Source organism: Pristiophorus japonicus, chromosome 10 (assembly GCF_044704955.1).
Source record: "Pristiophorus japonicus isolate sPriJap1 chromosome 10, sPriJap1.hap1, whole genome shotgun sequence".
In the NCBI taxonomy this organism is placed as follows: Eukaryota; Metazoa; Chordata; class Chondrichthyes; family Pristiophoridae; genus Pristiophorus; species Pristiophorus japonicus.
The window spans coordinates 26,175,952-26,195,271 of record NC_091986.1 but is presented as its reverse complement, the minus strand read 5'-3'; the positions used below and the strand labels follow the sequence as shown (position 1 = coordinate 26,195,271).

The window sequence follows — 19,320 nt, the reverse complement described above, 5'->3', positions numbered from 1 at the left end:
CTTGTATTGTTATTCATTATTTAAAACTACTGGAAGGTTTCCAAGGAAATAGAGGTTGTCGCCATAGCAGCTGAGATCCTGTGGTGAAGTTATGCGGAAATGTGGTTTGTGAATTCCGCTCTCCAATCACCTGTCCCCGAATGAACTTTTAAATATGTTAGGAATTTTAAACCTAAGTCAATTGCATGAAAATGAAAAATGGTCTGTTTACCAGAGCCCTGACTAGCACACACCTTTTAGTTTGAACTCCTGCACGCACATTTCACTTGCCTCTGTCTTTTGGTTTCTATTTCTGTGTGTTCTGCCGACTGTATTTCAATAGTTCTCTGTTTGTGGCTTGAACTACCTATGTAACTTAGACAGGGACCCTGCCTAGGCTTGGGATCATTATAAAACTATCCTTCTGACCAGTCTGATTCTAAAATATTATAGGTTCAAGTGAACCGGAATATGCTACTTCCAAAGAACCCGCTCGATGGGAAGAGGCTGAGAGGACTATGACAACCAGCAGGAGCCAACCCCTCAGTCAATTAACAGATGTAGGTTTTTGCCAATTGTTCTACAAATTTGTGTTTTTATATCGTTTTAGCACACTGAAATGGGCATGACATATGTCTGCGAACTAGCTAATCGAGCAAATTAGTTTTTGCAATGTAATTGCTTTTAACTATCTGAATATAAAACGCGTGTTCAAAGTTCTGAATGTCGATGATCAGGCCACCTGAATCAGTCGTCCACGTTTTAGCATAAGTTTGGCTTCTCATCTGGCCCAAGAGGGTTGTTGTAACAGTTGAGTATCTGGATACGGGGAAGCCCTGGGGCCGAAATTGCCCCTTCCTTTAAGGGCTGCTACCGCCAGAAATTGGCAGCCATGCTGTGGAGTGCAATGGCTGCCGATTTTTTGTGTAATGGCCGCCATTTTAAAAATTCTGCTCCTGCGGTATCCCGGTGGTGACCCACTCCCCCAACCGTCCCCCCACCCCGCTCCGCTACTGACAATCTGTCCTAAGTGCATCATAAGAGCACACACCGCCGATGTTCTCTTTCCCCGCCCCCCCCCCCCCCGCTCCCCGATGGTGAAATTCTACCGAACAAATCTTCCTCTCGCCGGGCAGTGCCAAAAGCTGCTATTTTCTGGCGGTGCAGTCAGGCTGTGCTCCTTGTAACATGGCGGTGTGGCTCCCATTAAAGGGGAGGACACACTGCCGTCATATTTTTTTGTAGGCCAACTGCCACGTCGGCCCGACAGTTATGCCCCCGGGTTCAGCCGAGCCGCCAACAGGCAGCCTGGTAGCCCCCTCTTGGGTGCCAGGCAGCTGACCTGGCCGAAACCTTCCCTGGTGACCCAATGACGCAGGCTCTCCCGTTTAAGTGAAAGGGAGAGCCGTGATGACTGACAGTGGCGGTCGCTCCGCCCGCCCCTTGCCACTACACTCCCGCCCCCATTCTGACTGACTTCCGGTACGCTGAGGGAAAAAAAAGCCAAAGAGCGGAATTTCACTCAAGGCCACTGCATCCACCATGCCGTTAAAAACATGAGAAACAGGGTAGGTGCACCCCGTTTCCAGTGGTGGGCAATTTCGGCCTCCCTGAGTGGAGGGAGTACAATTTTAATGCAAAGGCACTACGGGTTGCTCTTTGTGACATTGTTGGAGGCTTTGAAGCAGGTTGCCTGGCTGCCATCCCTCTTGGCATCATTAGTCAGCGAGACCAGAGAAATGGGAACAAATGCAAAGTTACCTACGACCAAAAAAAGAGAGTTAGGAAGGAAACCTGGTGGATAAATGCTAATAGTTGTCCTTGTTCAACAATCACAATAAGTTAATGTCTCTGATAAAGTATAGTAACATTGCCATTGTATGGAGCAATAGTGCGACTTGAGCAGTAGCTTGATATACCAGCATTTTCATTTATTTTCAAAGCAGGAGGAGATTTGAGAGAATTAACAGCAGACACAGTAGGAAAGGCCATGTGCACAAGTGATGCATTCAATTTTTATGTTCAACTTGGGTAGCACTCTCGCCTTGGGGTCAAAAGGTTGTGGGTTCAAGTCGCACTCCAGGGACTTGAGCACAAAAATCTAGGCTGACACTCCAATGCAGTGCTGAGGGAGTGCTGCACTGTTGGAGGTGCCGTCTTTTGGATGAGATGTTAAACTGAGGCCCTGTCTGCTCTCTCAAGTGGACATAAAAGATCCCAGGGCAGTATTTCGAAGAAGTGCAGGGGAGGTATTCCTGGTGTCCTGGCCAATATTTATCCCTCAATCAACATTACAAAAACAGATTATCTGGTCATTATCACATTGCTGTTTGTGGGAGTTTGCTGTGTGCAAATTGGCTGCCGCGTTTCCTACATTACAACAGTGACTACGTTCCAAAAGTACTTCATTGACTGTAAAGAACTTTGGTCGTGTAATGCGCTATATAAATGCAAGCCTGTCTTCTTCTTTGGGCCCTTAACGTGTTAGTGTTTTCCACCAGACTCTCTTTGCTTAATAACGTTTGAGGTAATGAATTGAGAGAGGTCTACTTTTTATCAATTAACAGGTTGGTCGATCAGAAGGAGACCAGGAAAAATTGCTGGAAGGCCCAAGGCAAAAAGGTAAACTATTTAAAATATTTCAAAATTGTTACTTTCTGATTGGGATAGTTTTTAAAAATCACGGGCCTTTAAATGAAAGCTTTGCTCTCGAGTGGCGATGTTTTTCTGTAGTCTTATACAACGCTGCATGTGAGAAAATGACATAGTGAGTGAAGTACTGAATTTACTCGACTTGTGTGAGGGAGCCAGAATTACTTTAGTATGAGTTGACTCCAACAGGCCAAGCAGCGGTGTTCTTTGCCATGGCTCAGATGGGTTTGACCTGATTTGTAAAGAATCATTTTGCTTTTAACATAATAGGTGTGGCGAGAATCTAAGTGAAAGACTGGTAGACAACTCCTAGTTTCCTTTCTCATTCCACCCCCACCCCCTTAAAAAAAAAGAACATTTGCATCCGTTATGCTGTAGAGCAGTCCTCACCAATTTGGCAGCTGGAAAGTGATCATGAGGGATGTTGTGTGAGTGGTTCTTTCAAAATGAGCGCTAAATATTAAGCACCACAAATGTGATGCAGCTGGAGCCAACTAAAATTATTGCTTGATTTGTGGAAGTGACTGGTAGATTCCAAAAGCTGTACATTTTATAACCAATTTGCCCACACAATGTTAAACTCGTACTGCAGTACATTATAGGATTTCCTCCTTGTATATAAAACCTCTGCCACGCAGCTATTTCACTATCTGATTTGCACATGCTCTTGATTATAAAATTAGCTATAATTTCCTTTTATTACAAGTTAATCTTAATACTGTATGTTAACGTTGCCTATATTGTATCTGGATATTGAAGAATAAAGTTCTAAATGCAGTTTGATTTTTGGTCATATATCTTGTATAAAGAGTTATCACTGAATGATCTAACATGGAAAGGAGAGCAACATTGTATAATCTCATGATGTAATTCAAAATTGGCCTCCATCTTAAAAACAACATTTTCTTCACTTGTGATATCAATAGAAAGATTGCCTGCAGTGTTTGCTTTTAGGGGGTATGGTTCGACATGTGTGGTCCAAACAGATGTGTGCAATGTCTCAGCTGGGAATAATACTGATGTGTGGGTGTGTTGGGCAAAGGCACTTGCAGCTATCTTCAAAAGCTATTCTGTCTTCAAATGAAAAAATGTAGTCAAAGCAATCCTAAAATCATCAAACAAAGGGGAATGTGATATAAATGGAATGGGCACTAGCAGCTTGAGTTCCTGTCAATAAGTAATTTTGAGGTCATTCCTAGATTAAATTCTGCACAATGAAAGCTGTTAGTATTTCCTTCTCTTTTTGATCTCTTTTTACAACTGTAGAAGAGGTTGGGTTGAATCGATGCGCAATTTGTTGTAAGCAGAGGGCGCGGGAAATGGTTAAAAAATGAAACTAAGGCTAAAATCAAATACTGTACGTGAATGAAAGACGAATGATTTTAAAAGGAAAACTGCAATTAAGTGCTTGACGCACATTAGCAGAGATTCAGTACAAATTGTGTGTCGACTTCACTCTGAATTTAAAGGTAACAATTCCGTTGCGCCCCGTTTGGGGGCGGTAACATCCGGGAGGTGGGACATTTTGTGTCGGGGCGGAGGTTCCGCCCCATTCGCTAAATTTGGGTTACCGCCCTCGCAAGGAAGTGGAGCACAAAATAACGCATGGTTATCTAAGTGTGCTTTTGCTCAATATATTTTTGTGTTGAATGTCCTTTCCTAATGTATACATGTAATTCTTTGTTTTGTGATCGAAATAAACTTGATAGTTAATACATTTTGTATTTTTGCTTTAGCATCTGAACCCCTTAGTCTGAAAAACTTTAAAAGGCGATCCCAGTTTTTTGAACAAGGTAAAACAAAAATTAATATGCATTTATGTCTTGTGGGGCTAACACCTGGGCTTCCCGCTATGCTGACTAACGGCTATGGTATTGCAACATACAGTCATGGCTTTCCATTTATTCATCTGCCTGATGGAAGCTTATGATTTTATAAATGCCTCTCTTCTTTTTGTAGGCTCAGCAGAGTTTGTTTTCAATTCATCGGTCTACCTTTGTGGTAATCGTTGTTCATTGTGGTTTTTGACAGATGTGTTCATCTTTTAAAAAAATGCTGTTTTAGACCTCGGAAATGTTTCCAATTTCTAACCATCGTTAGATATTTGGCAAACAAGCATTCTGTTTTTGTAATTTCACCGTGTGTAAATGTCTGATGCAAAATATAAACAGGATGAAACAGCAGACCCTTTGAAGGCCATACCAACATTTTAATCTGCCATTTCAGATTGTGAAATCGGAGTGTTGGACCACCAATCCAATTAGTTAGACAATTCAAAATTTACAGTATTGCATTTTGTTTAAATATATTTTTCTTGAACAAAATCCAATCATCAGACTAAGTTTGCAACAGCAACGTTCAAACTGCAACCTGCAAATGTTGGTACGGTCTCATTTTTAACACGACCTCTTGCTTGCTATCTTCACGCAACTTTGTGAATGAATTGCATCACGTCCTTTGCACTCTTTTCCTCTTTCGTGCAATAGTATTGGATTTTTGCACATTTTTTGTGTCATAAGCATTTGTAAACTAAAAAAGTATGTTTGACAAAAATGCATTGTTTAATATACATGCAGAAAACGGGTTGTAATAATACGAAGTAGTTCGATAATCAGTGGTGCCATATCAACTCAAATTACGTGACACTGCTCATTGTCACCTTAGGGTGACTTTGATAGACATCCAGCTGTTTGCACTGAGAAGTGAGTTTGATGTTTCTGTTTGGGCTTTCTCCAACATATTTTCCTCATTTTAAGCAGCTTGATGAGAGCTTCCTTAGCAGATCAAGTCATGATTGAAATCTGCACCTTTTTATTGTCTGCTGTATTTGGGTTAGTTTAGCCTAAGCTGGACAATTAACCTGAGCGCTCTAAATTACTGGCGACTATGAAGGATGCCAATTGCGTTTCCAATCACCTCAGACAGCAGAAAATGTCTTGCAGCTAGAGCACTTTGTGCAGGCTGAATTTGTCTCTGAGATTTGTTTAGAGAGAGAATGAATTACAGAAGCAAAAACATAAGTGGGATACTATGCAGCGCAATCAACATTTCACATAGCATACAAACTCGGTTGGCTGTTTTACACAGAAATTCTTTCTCTCGGCAATCTTTGATGGTACCTAGCTCTATCCTGCCCTGTCCTGTGTAGTGACACAATCGGTTGAAAAACTGAAGAACACAAGATAGCGATGTTTTTCCTTTGAAATTGGCACAAATTTCTAGGATGGTTTTAACCTTTCATCTTTATTATATTAAATAACAATGTTTTCTTGCCACGTCATAATGACACCAATCATAAATTCCGATACAGTGATTCTTAATTTGCATAACAAATATAAGAACAGAGGATCCAACAGTTAATTCATAGACATGCGAGATCCAGCATTTATCAACATTATTGACTTGGCAATTGCAAACAAATGTCTTTGGGCCTTTAAGATGTCATGCAATGCTTTTCGAGCTACTGCATATGAGAAAAGTAGCTGGTGAGGTGTGGTGCAGAAGGAACATTTTTGGGAAGAGTTGTACTGAGGCTGTTTTGAAAGAAGTTCTATCTTAGTAAAGCAGACCCAAGCAATGTTTTGTGCTGTGCAGAGGAGCTACAGTATGTTGGTGCTGTTCATCAGCTTATAAACTCTCTTTGTTTTGTGCAGGGGGATCAGAATCGGCAATGAGTGATGTAAGTATAGTACAAATTCTACCTGTAGATTGTATATAAAAATTTCCATCATGCAATATTGAGCTGTCTTCAGTAGAAAGTAAAAAAATATCTCATGCCTGTTGTGTGATATTTGACATGGTGCATTAAAGGGATACAATTCAGCCTTTTGCATGTCTCCAAAAATAGATCCAAAACAAAACCTTAATTAAAGATATTGAGCAACTTCATAAATTCAGTTGATCGTTGGCAGAAGCCTTAAAGAAAGTTATAAACTATGTGTGTGCACATTTAAAAAAAAAAAGGTGTTACATGCTTTCTTCTTGCTGTGGTATGCTAGCTACAAATTCCGTCAATTAGTGTTTCAAGTCGTTGGTCTTGGAATCCTGAGGAAGAGAGAAAGCGTCAGGAAATATGGCAGAAAGAACAGGAGCGATTGTTACAGGTACAATGTGGCTATAGTGCTAGCCACGTGGTGTTGAGGTGATTTTGCGGGTTTACTAATAAATGCTTTGCATGGATCCTAGCCCTTTAATATAGTGCCTTGTGACACCAGACAAAGGTGTAGCATTCCATTATATAGCTGCTTAAGACTTTTGTGTAAAGGATAGAATAAGGGAGGATGTGAACCATTGGACACGGCTTTTTTTTAAACCCATCTTTGCATTTATTTGAAGTGCCTCGATTTTTCAACTGTATTTCCTGCTGTGGATGATCTGTCTTTAGTTTTTCTTCTCTCTGCTTATCTTGAGACTGTCAAATATCCCCCAGCTGCCAGAGCAATACACCTGCTCGGTTTGCAAGCTTCTACCAATGCCCATTTAAAGCCAGTTATCAGAGGGTGCGAGTGCATGGACTTCAGCGAGACTGCTTCCATATGAAGAAGTTCTCCATGCTCAATATCGTCGCGTTGCTGAGATCAGTAGCTCAATGTCGGAAAGATGGTGGGTGTGTCCCATCAATTGAGGCCCCACCACTCCATTCGTACAATATTTACTTATGCGGCCCAGAAGAGGGAAGGGCCCAGAGGCAGCACGGGCCAGCCCACACTGCGATATGTGAGCGCGCACTCGGTCCGTGCAGCAGAGCTTGGTCTCCAGTTGTCTTGGTTAACCCTTGCCACTGGACCAAAACCTAGCTGTATCAAGCCCATGTGGTGGCTGGTGTGCAACGGCCACCCCACGTTAAACATAATCCACGCACAGGTATCTTCCACCCTTCAATATGTGGAAGTGGGTCATCCTCGATACGAGGGACTGCCTGATACTACTATTTAATTTAAAGGATTCATTCTCTGATCAAGTTTGTCCCATCTCTCTCTCCTCCTGTTGGAATGACACGTGCAGTAGTTGATTCTATTGTATGTTATTGTACCATCAGCTGGATGGGAATAACTGAAGTCGATTGCATTGTTTGGGACTGGAAAATGGATGCAGTCTGTTCAGTCCCGCATAAGTCAAACAGCCTCCAGAGGTGCTTGACATATAACTTTAAACAAGAAATGCAAAGTGGCAATAGAATCTCATTGAGGCCAGCAGCCAGTGGTGTCAAATTAATATAGTCAGCTTATTTTGAATGGCCGATCAATTATGCACCACTTAAATAAATGTTGTTAATCTGCCAGAATGGGAGTTATTTACACATGGATTATGATCAGTGAAATTTGTTTCACTATTGATTTTTTTTTTAAAGAATTGAAAAGAACTATCCTGTTGGTCAATGAACATGCACAGCATTTCCCATTGGAGCACTCTGAGCCTCTATTGTCCAAACCAAGTTACCATCCTCCTGCTTTAGGAAGGATATAATGCTACACATTTCTAACCCTAATGCTGGCATGTTGTCATGGTGCTGTTGCTAGTTATAAAAAGGAGCATGCATGAAGTAGTGAGGTGATGACTTATCTTCTATATTGGTTGCAATTGTGCAGTGGTAGCTCTTGTGTACACAGCCTTTGCCAAACCTGGACTCTGAGCAATTCACGGCATGTGTTCATCTCAAGTGTTGGAAACCATTGCAAGGCACGCTCTGTCAACATTTGAGAATGTTACGTACAACATTCATTGACTTTGAATCATTTATTCAGTGTTGGTTCTTGCGGTACAGTTCAGCAAAGCTTTAGCATATCATATAATGTACTTCATTTTTTAATATTGAATCTCCGCTCTAGGGGCCGAAATTCAGGGTCTCAAAGGCCCGTTTGCAGCGGCCATGCGACGGAATCCCGTGGCTGCCGCTTTGGGGTCAACAAGCCGCCCCGACCCAAGTTCAGGTCGGGGATTTTTCGGCCTGGACTTGATTCCACCTCAATGCTGATGACTGCTGCAAGCTTCTCCCTCACCTGCAAAATTTTTTTTTTTTTTAATGTTTTATTCGTTACCAATCTTTCCAATTCTTTGTCAGATCAACTTGTCAGATCACAAATGCCAAAGGTCACCTTGGGCCCATTCAAGGATCACTTTGCGCCAATGTTTTTGCTCTTAGCCAAAAGGCCGAGAGCCACTGCACCGTTCCTGGAAGTACTGCAATACCAGGTTCGTGCCATGGAGGTGGATGTGTGCCCCCCACCCATCTCCTATTTCCAAAAAGCATAGGAGAACCACCTTCTTGATCCAGGGAGAACCACTTTCTGGTCATGGTTACTCCCCTGTCAGGTCAGTTACGCATGATCTCAGCCAAAAGGCCTCGCCTGCAAATTTTTTTTTTTTTTTTAATTTTTCGTTGCCAATCTTTCCAATTCTTTGTCAAATCACAAACGCCAGAGGTCACCTTGCACACATCAAGGATCACTCTGCGCCAATGCTCTTAGCCAAAAGGCCGAGAGCCACTGCACCGTTCCTGGAAGTACTGCAATACCAGGTTCGTGCCATGGAGGTGGATGGGTCAGGCCCCCCACACACCTCCGTGGAGGTGGATGGGTCAATCCACCCCACCCACCTCCTATTTCCTCCAAAATGCACCGACTGAAATTCAGGTAAAAATATCGTTGCCCCACCGCGCTGTGCCCCGTCACCTTTCTGTGTCGGTGTACCTTCTCCTGACTTTGTGCGGTCCGGCAGCGCCGCAGCCCTTCAAGGGGAGGGCCCACGGCCGCCATGTCTTTATTTTTGCCAGCCGATTTCCCGATCGGCCGGCAAAATAGTGCCACGGATTTGGCCGGACCCCAACGGGCAGCCTGGCACCCCCTCTTGGGTTCCAGGCCGCTGGCCCGGCCGAAACCCTACCTGGTGGCCCAGTGGCCGAAGATATAAAATGTCCGATTCTCTCCCCTTTAACGGAGGGGCAAGAGCATGGTGACGCACACGCGCTGTGAGGTCACCAACGCTGAGTGACAGTGGCGGAGTCCCGGTCCCGCCCCAACTTCCGCCACTCAGCCTGCCTTACCGCCGAACTCCCGCCCCCGCTAAGACTGACTTTCGGTCCAACGTCAAAAAAAAACCTAAGTGCCGAAAATCAACGATCCCGGCGGGAAAAACTAAAAATCCCATAGGTGCGCCAGCTTTCTGGCGGCCCTGAATTTATGTCCCATAATGTTCTAAATTTTAAAATGTGCAGATTTTACTTCATGTTTTGAACAACTCAGTGCTATCGACTCCAAATATTTCTAATCTGACTGAGTGAAATCAGAAATTTAAAGATTTCATGGGAGTTTTAGCCTGATTCTAGTTTTGGCATTGGTTGTTATTCCTACTAGTACTCGCGGGACAATGTGAACTGCATGGCCTTTCTTTCTTCCACCGATAAATGCTTTCATTTACCTAATGATTTTGATCATTTGGGACCATTAGGAAAAATATCAGCGCGAGCAGGGAAAACTACAAGAAGCGTGGGAAAGGGCCCAGAAAGAGGCTGAACAAGAAGGTTCCAAGTACTATGAAGAGGTAATGAGAGAGGCAGTATAACATTAAACAGGTTGTGGGGGGGATCCATGGTGATGAGGAAAAGGGTCACACACCAATCTCCGAAACAGCAATACATTTTAGATTTTTTAAGTTCGGGGACTAAATGTGTGACTGAGATTACACATTTTGGAATTTTGCTCTTTAATGTCAAATTAGCCATAATAAACATCTTTAATCGCCAAAAATATTGATTTCAGCCCTTTAGATGGTGCAATAACTCATCTTATAAATGTTCATCCTGCATTTCTAGAAATTGGCAATCTGATGTTTTTGAGTAGAGCATATTTTTAAGCTTCTGGTCCAAACATTTATGTCTAATGGCTTGAACAAATTTTTCTTACAAAAGATGGATGATATTTTTTTTAAACTGAGAGTTGCCAGTTACTAATAGCAACCATCAGGCAAAACCTTTTTTCCTGCTGGTATTATGGTGGATGGTTTTGACTTGCCAATGACACAGAATGGGGATGGAGAGCGTTGCCTTTCAATAATACAGAAGCAAAATACCGCGGATGCTGGAATCTGAAATAAAAACCGAGAATGCTGGAAATCTCGGCGGGTCAGGCAGCACCTGTGGAGAGAGAAACCGAGTTAACGTTTCAGGTCGATGACCTTCGTCAGAACTGGCGAATGTTCAAAATGAACAGATTCTTCAGGAGCACTGAAATGGAGGGGAGGAAAGAACAAAAGGGAAGGTCTATGATAGGGTGGAAGGCAGGTGAGATTAAAGAGACAAAAGGGATGATGGGCTGATGAGATGGTAGATAAAGATCAGTCTAGATAGAGTGTCAATGGCGGAATAATTACCAGCTGCCATGGGAAACAGAGAGGAAAAAAAGTCACTTAAGATCGAGGGGGGCGGGTTAAAAAAAATAGGAGGAAAGGGTTGTTGATTGAGGGATAAATGTTCGCCAGGACACTGGGGATATCTCCCCTGTTCTTCAAAATAGTGCCATGGGACCTTTTACATTCACCTGAGAGAGCAGACGGGGCCTCGGTTTGATGTATCGTCTGAAAGACGGCACCTCCAACAGTGTGGCACTCCCACAGCACTGCATTATAGTGTCAACCTAGATTTTTGTGCTCAAGTCCCTGGAGTGGGACTTGAACCCACAACCTTCTGACTCAGTGGCGATGGTACTACCCACTGAGCCATGGCTGGACACACTGATGTTCCCACATAAATGTACCATTTTAGCCACATTCTGTTGTACAAGTGGTTAGCTTGTTTGAGGTGGAGTCTCTCCTCTTTCTTTCTCTTCCTTCCCCTCTTTCTCCTGCCACCCACCTCCCCATTTACATGATTTCGACTCAAACAGTACTTCATAAGGCATTGGACTGTTACAGGCACTGATTTGTCCCGAAGCAGCCATGACATCCACTGAGGTGAGGACTTTGGATTCGACCAAGTCCCTTGAAACAGTTGGAACCACATGAAGGGTGAACAACTTGCATTTAGATAGCGCCTTTAATGGAGGAAAACGTCCCAAGGCACTTGACAGGAGTGTCCTCGGGCAAACGTTGACACCTTGCCAAAGAAGGAATGTTTAGGATGTGTGACTAAATGCTTGGTTGATGAATTAGATTTGAAGCAGGGTCGTAAAGGAGGAGAGCGAGGCGGAGGTTTAGGGAGGGAATTCCAAAGCTTAGGACCTGGAGAGATGAAAGCATGTCCACCAGTGGTGGGGTGAAGGGGATGCACAAAAGGCTAGAGTGGAGGAACAAAGAATTCTTGGAGGATTGTGAGCCCAGAGATGGCGAGTGGCGAGGCCATGGAGGGAATTGAACACGAGGTTGAGAATTTTAAAATTGAGCCAATGTAGGTCAGTGGTGATGAGTGAACGGGATGGTGTGATTTAGAATACTGGCAGCAGAGTATTGGAGGAACTCATGATTATGGAAGATGGGTCAGCGGCCAGGATAGCATTGGAATAGTCAAGTCTGGAAGTAACAAAAAGCATTGATGAGGGATTCAACAGCAGGTAAGCTGAGGATGGTCACCTTTGGGCAGTGATAGGCAATGTTATGGAGGTGGATGTATGCGGTCTTTATGATGGTGGAGATACGGAGTTGGAATCTCCACTCAAGGTTAAATAGGACGCAGAGGTTGCAAACAGTCTGGTTCATCCTGAGACCATGGCCAGGAAAGGGGATGGGAATCGGTGCCGGGGGAACGGAGGTTGTGGTGGAGGCCAAAGACAATGGCTTTGGTCTTCCCGAAATTTAATTGGAGGAACATTCGGCTCATTCAGGACTGGATGTCGGACGAGCAATCTGACAACACAGAGGCAGAGGAGGGGGTTGAGAGGGGTGACGTTGGCAGATTTGAAATGGGGGGGGGGACAGTACCTGAGGAGAGGGAGCCCTTTACAGCATCAACCAGCATGGGAATTAGGGAGGGAAGTTGGTTTGTCAGTCAATCTTCTCTCAGAAGGAGGAAGAGAAGGGAATTGGAGCCTTTTCTTAAGAGTGCCATGATGCTGGGTCAGCAAATATCTAATTTGAACGTTATAAATAATGCATAGATTACTTCCCAGTTATCACCGCAAGCAAATCGTAGGATGTCATAATTGACCTAGTAGATATTTGTATTGATTTTGTTTTTGTGGGGTGCCAATTGCGAGTTCCAATGTGGAAGACAGTGGAATAATTTGATAGAATTGATGCTAAGTGACCACTGGTGTGTTTGAACCTGTTGGATTCTATTGTGTTCCTCCATGCTACTGAGAGATTTACATTCACAAGCCAGCTGCTGACTTGCCTGGCAGTGGAGCAGGTCTCCCGTTTTGAGGAATATTCCATTGTTTCCAGAGCAATTGAAACCTACGAAAGAAATGTGGATGGAGACTTTGGCCTGGGCTTTCTAATTGAGGGGCGTCTCTGGCAGGGCAAGAGGTCTGTCTGACCCTAACTATATTTCTGGCCCCGAGGTCGTTTAACATATTGGAGGCAGGATCTACAGCCTTTGCTGGGGAGTTGCACCAGATTCAGGGTAGAGGGTAGAGGGTAGAGGAGAGAGGGTAGAGAGGGTAGAGGGAGGAGAGAGGGTAGAGGGAGGAGAGAGGGTAGAGAGAGGAGAGAGGGTAGAGAGAGGAGAGAGGGTAGAGAGAGGAGAGAGGGTAGAGAGAGGAGAGAGGGTAGAGAGAGGAGAGAGGGTAGAGAGAGGAGAGAGGGTAGAGAGAGGAGAGAGGGTAGAGAGAGGGTAGAGAGAGGAGAGAGGGTAGAGAGAGGAGAGAGGGTAGAGAGAGGAGAGAGGGTAGAGAGAGGAGAGAGGGTAGAGAGAGGAGAGAGGGTAGAGAGAGGAGAGAGGGTAGAGAGAGGAGAGAGGGTAGAGAGAGGAGAGAGGGTAGAGAGAGGAGAGAGGGTAGAGAGAGGAGAGAGGGTAGAGAGAGGAGAGAGGGTAGAGAGAGGAGAGAGGAGAGAGGGTAGAGAGGGTAGAGAGGGTAGAGAGGGTAGAGAGGGTAGATAGAGGAGAGAGGGTAGAGAGAGGAGAGAGGGTAGAGAGAGGAGAGAGGGTAGAGAGAGGAGAGAGGGTAGAGAGAGGAGAGAGGGTAGAGAGGGTAGAGAGGGTAGAGAGGGGAGAGAGAGGGTAGAGAGAGGGTAGAGAGAGGAGAGAGAGGGTAGAGAGAGAGGGTAGAGAGAGAGGAGAGAGAGAGGGTAGAGAGAGAGGGTAGAGAGAGAGGGTAGAGAGAGAGGGTAGAGAGAGAGAGTAGAGAGAGAGGGTAGAGAGAGAGGGTAGAGAGAGAGGGTAGAGAGAGAGGGTAGAGAGAGAGGGTAGAGAGAGAGGGTAGAGAGAGAGGGTAGAGAGAGAGGGTAGAGAGAGGAGAGAGGGTAGAGAGAGGAGAGAGGGTAGAGAGAGGAGAGAGGGTAGAGAGAGGAGAGAGGGTAGAGAGAGGAGAGAGGGTAGAGAGAGGAGAGAGGGTAGAGAGAGGAGAGAGGGTAGAGAGAGGAGAGAGGGTAGAGAGGGTAGAGAGAGGAGAGAGGGTAGAGAGAGGAGAGAGGGTAGAGAGAGGAGAGAGGGTAGAGAGAGGAGAGAGGGTAGAGAGAGGAGAGAGGGTAGAGAGAGGAGAGAGGGTAGAGAGAGGAGAGAGGGTAGAGAGAGGGTAGAGAGAGGGTAGAGAGAGGAGAGAGGAGAGAGGAGAGAGGAGAGAGGAGAGAGGAGAGAGGAGAGAGGAGAGAGGAGAGAGGAGAGAGGAGAGAGGAGAGAGGAGAGAGGAGAGAGGGACGACGTGGAAAAAAAATTGTTTACATTTTTATTTGTGTTGCTGCTGAGGTCCATGCACAGCCATGCTCTGAAAATACTTGCACAGGACCATTCATGATTATTCCTTAGAGGCCTCCCACTATTGACCATTGACTGCTGGAAGCTGGACCCCAATCGGCAAATTCTATTTTCAGTGTGGAGGGAGACGTGTCGGAGGATGTTTCCCCTCCATGTTCATTTCATTAAGGCACAACTATGGGCGGGTACAGTTTTAGGTACTGGGTCTACCCTTAAGTCAAGGGTGGGGTGCGAGGATGTCTGTCCCAAATCCATCGGAAAAGTGTCAAGAATAGGTCAGAAAGCCGTGGTCTTGCTTCACAATCAAAGATTTCCTGCTGTTGTGTCTGTGGTTTCCCCAACCTAAAGTGAGTTAGTCACTCTACTGTTTCATTCCATAATGTTTCAGTGCGTGGATTCTCAATGCCACCCCTGCAGGGCAAAGGCGGCACAGACCAAGAATGGAGAGAGATGCATCCTAATCTTGCAAGACACTAATTTTCTTGATTCGGGCTGTGCTCCAGTTGTTTCTGTCCTCCATGTATTTGCATATGATGATTGAATATCTTGCAAAAAAAATAAGGAAGACATTTTTTGCAGCAAGTTATCCGTCATCTCCCTGGCATGCTAGAGTTCAGTGGTCAAATAATATGGGGTTCATATGAAAATAATTGTACTTTGACCTCCACTTTGATTCTGCCCTTTTTGCCATGTGTGTAGCTGTCTTTGTGGCTAAAATAATAGAAGTATACGTGGCTGAGTTACTGGAGGATCTGCCCACCATAGAGCCATTCTCCAACATGACTCAAAAGGAGAGATGTTAGAATGCTGTCCATAGTGGTGGAGGGGGAAGGAGAACTGGAAACTTTTCTTAGGAGTAAGCACTTAAAAATCCAATACTCCCTTCCCCCTTCCATCCCACCCTCCTTCCCTGTCCCACTCTATATACATTTTAAGAAAGTTCTATTGAAATACCTTTTGTCTCTCTTGGTAATCGGAAGATAATTTTAACTTTAATAGGAGCGCAAGATACTGCAAGAAACAAACACTCCACAGTCGCCTTCAAATGCTGTGGATGAGCCTGTTGAATTCAAAAGCCGCTGCACTTCTCGAAATTGGATGACATCTTGGGATGAGCAGGACTCCGAGGAAGAATTGCAGGACCTGGGAGAGGAAGAGGATTGGCGCCAGAGAGAAGAGGATGAGGCAAGGCAGCGAGAGGAATTATGGTTACGAGAAGAAAGAGAACGTGAAGAAGAAGCAGCTCGCCTTGAACAAGAGAGAAACCTGCAGGAAAAGAGAGAGCTTGAACGCCAAGAACAATGGCATCTCGAGCAAGAGAGGCTTAAAGAAGAGAGAAGACAGAAGCAACAGGCAGAAGGGAGAGCACGGTTGGCAGAAACTGAAAGAGCTGAACAATTCCCACAGCAGTGGTAAGATTCTGAAGCTCTATCTAGTTTATTGAAGTAGTTTTTAGCACCAGATCTCTGCATCGCCACTCGCAATTGTTGTGATCTGTTCAATGCATTGCACTATGAAAATTGGAAACCATTTAGTGACTCGATTATTAATTTTAAAAGAAAATAAAAAGTTCCCCAAATTAAAGCAATTGAGTTTGTTTAAAAGTGGCAGTAGCTACCTATGAAGATCGCATTCATATGCAACGCCTTAATGTTTATCTTTATAATAATCCATAAATGCTTATATAGTTAAAGCTAGGTCATGTGTACATGAACATAACTGTTTTCTGATTGTGGTGCAGTACATTGATGGTCCAACAGTTTTTGATGATCTTGGCCATATTTCTGTGGTGTTTGTAGGAGGGGAAGAGGTGCTATGTAAATATACCCTGGTGCTTCACCACTGGGAAATAAGGTGACATTGAAATATGGTGAAAGGGAAAGAAAAATGTAAATCTTTCTTTTGTTTTGTTGACCAACAAAGTTGTTCATCAATTACTCGTTGGCAATTGAGATCCTTCGATTTTGTTGTGATCTGTTAGGCTATCCGGAATTTGTTTTTACAAAAGGAAAGGGTGTAGTTTCACATTCTTTTGTATAATAACCAGCTTGCAATGTCCTTATGATTATAGGCCCAAGTCGAAGTCAACCTCGGAACTTGATGAGATGGTGCCTGTGCAAAGACATGGTAAGTTTCCCCTCTTTGAGTGTTTCAATTGGGGAGTAAAAACCAATTTGGATTTCCTTTCACTAGCTACTTTAACCAGCCAGTGGCTCAATTGTAAATAAACTTGAGAATATCTTAGCTCCAGTTATTCAGTAAGCATTGGTTACATGTTCATAATTTGGCTCTGAAACAGAAACAATCATGAGTAAAATATGGCTTAGCAAGTATTCCAAGTATGTAGTCACAACAATCACAAGGGAGTAATTATGTCTATGAATATCCCGTGACAACCTCATAAGTAGAATGAAATGCAACTTAAATTTCAAATATTCCAATTCATAAATACAAGTCTGCCGCAAATGTAATTATTGAAGAACCCAGTCAGCGCTCATTTGTTTGGGCACCAGACTCCCCTTCAGTTACAGATACGCGTGGGTAGCATGAGCGTTACGGAGCCAAGAGCAAATAACAGGTATTACAGTATATGTGGGGTAGATTATAGATGGGATTAGGCATTTTTTTTTTTTAAATGTTCAAGCATTTCTTGGTCTTTAACTTTTTATTTGAACACACATTGAAAACATTATCCTTGCATGAGCTAATGGCCTGCTGTGTGCATATTCAAATGTGCATTTAGGTGTAAATGTGAGACCTGTGGGAGGTGTGGCCCAGTGGTTGCTGGAAGAGGAGAAACTTCGCAAGAGTTCTGGGAAGACACGGGATGCAGCACGAATTAACTTGGAAACTGAGAGGCGGAAAATCCTTAATCTGATGAAATATGCTGACCCAGAGAGAGGTGGGGATTTTGCCCTCTCATCAGCAGCCAACCTTTGCCATTATTTTCCTATCATTCTAATGATCAAACGAATTAGCTCATTTTGAGCTGCACTTTAAACCGCTGCTTCTACTTGAAAGCTTTTTTTTCTTGAAAGATGCACTAGAGTTCTACTTCATATTGGAAATGTTTCTCAAAGGAATCGTCATGTCGGTGGCATGTTAATCTTGCACGTGTTCTCTTGATGTGCAAGGCACCCACTGAATGCCCTGATGCAGCACTGTATTGATTCTTGGATGACCAATATTTTAACACTCAAATGTACTATTTGTTCATGGTAGTTGCCTGATTTTCTTCTCCAGTTCTATTATAATCTGCTAATGGAACAGGCCATTCCAAATCAATTTTTGAGTATGAGTGGTTATTTTGGGCTACGCTGATTTTGAAAATTAAATAATTTGTCCTGGAGAGTTGGTTGTTACGCACGTAATGATTGCTCAACACTGATTTTTATCTGATCGTTCACACAATGACATAATTATGATGAAAGAATGTTCTGCCAATTCATATGCACGATTATGCAAATGTATCTCAGCACTGCTATGATGAGCTTGGGTTTGTTCATACACTCCACGCAAAATCAGGTTTGGTATTTGCAATTGCAGGCACCCCATCGTAAATTACAGACAATCAGTTGGAATAATCCAAACTTTTCTAATCATCACTGCCTGGGATATTTAGACCAATTGAACTGCAGTGGCAAAACATTTGGGGTCTTTTAACGATTATCTGCCTTGGTTGATAGGTGACGTGAAGAGCAAAGTCGCAGACAGCGCGTGGATTAAGAATGAGTCACAATCGAAAAGCTCGCGACAGAAAGAGCCATCACTCTCGCACGCTGAGCAGGAGCGACAGAAAATCCTGCAAGAGATGCGCAGAAAGACGCAGCTCCTAAACGACAATAGCTGGATCAGACAGCGTAGTGCCAGTGTTGCTGCGAAGAATGCACTCAGTAATTACGGATCAATGAGAAGGTATGAGCCACATCAAGCCAGCAGCAGTATTCTTTTTCATTCACTTACTGATTGTGGACGTCACTGGCAAGGATAGCATTTATTGCCCATCTCGAATTGCCCTCGTGAAGGGAGTGGCGAGCCACTACTGCAGTCCGTATGGTGAAGGTACTACCACAGCGCTGTTGGGGAGGGAATTCCAGCATTTTGTCGGTGAAGGAACGGGGATGTATTTCCAAGTCAGGATGGTGTGTGAGTTGGAAGGGAACTTGGAGGTGATGGTGTTCCAATGAGCCTGCTACCCATGTCCTTCTAGGTGGTAGAGATCGTGGGTTTGGGAGGTGCTGTCTGAGAAACCTTGGCGAGTTGATGCAGTGGATCTTGTAAATGGTGCACACTGCAGTCATGGTACACCGGTGGTGGAGGAGGGAGTGAATGTTTAATGTGGTGAATGGGGTGCCAATCAAGTGGGCTACTTTGTGATGGATGGTGTCGAGTTCTTGAGTGTTGTTGGAGCTGCACTCATCCAGGCAAGTGGAGAGTATTCCATCACACTCCTGACTTGTGCCTTGTAGATGGAGACATATGAGGAGAGACTGGATCAACTGGGCCTTTATACATTGGAGTTTAGAAGGATGAGAGGGGATCTCATAAAAACATACAAGATTCTGACGTAACGGCACAGGTTAGATGTGGATAGATTGTTCCCGATGTTGGGGAAGTCCAGAACCAGGGGACACAGTCTTAGGATAAGGGGTAGCCCATTTAGGACTGAGATGAGGAGAAACTTCTTCACTCAGAGAGTTGTCAACCTGTGGAATTCCTCAAGAGGGAGTTAGATGTGGCCCTTACGGCTAAGGGGATCAAGGGGTATGGAGAGAAAGCAGGAAAGGGATACTGAGAGAATGATCAGCCATGATCTTATCGAATGGTGGTGCAGGCTCGAAGGGCCG

At 44.1% G+C, this 19,320-nt stretch overlaps 1 protein-coding gene across 5 annotated transcripts in view; it reads left to right on the top strand.

Annotated features, from left to right (window-relative positions):
• Positions 1 to 19,320, top strand: part of LOC139274950 (LIM domain only protein 7-like) — a 251,471-nt gene that overhangs the window by 220,941 nt on the left and 11,210 nt on the right. For 4 of the 5 annotated variants that reach the window (XM_070891719.1, XM_070891714.1, XM_070891718.1 and 1 more), the window contains 10 exons: positions 433 to 539; positions 2,547 to 2,601; positions 4,368 to 4,424; positions 6,285 to 6,310; positions 6,630 to 6,734; positions 10,078 to 10,170; positions 15,473 to 15,885; positions 16,545 to 16,600; positions 17,217 to 17,375; positions 18,160 to 18,388. In XM_070891719.1, the coding sequence (XP_070747820.1) occupies positions 433 to 539; positions 2,547 to 2,601; positions 4,368 to 4,424; positions 6,285 to 6,310; positions 6,630 to 6,734; positions 10,078 to 10,170; positions 15,473 to 15,885; positions 16,545 to 16,600; positions 17,217 to 17,375; positions 18,160 to 18,388 (1,300 nt within the window). The remainder of the gene's footprint in view (positions 1 to 432; positions 540 to 2,546; positions 2,602 to 4,367; positions 4,425 to 6,284; positions 6,311 to 6,629; positions 6,735 to 10,077; positions 10,171 to 15,472; positions 15,886 to 16,544; positions 16,601 to 17,216; positions 17,376 to 18,159; positions 18,389 to 19,320) is intronic. The other variant, XM_070891717.1, reaches the window with a different exon arrangement.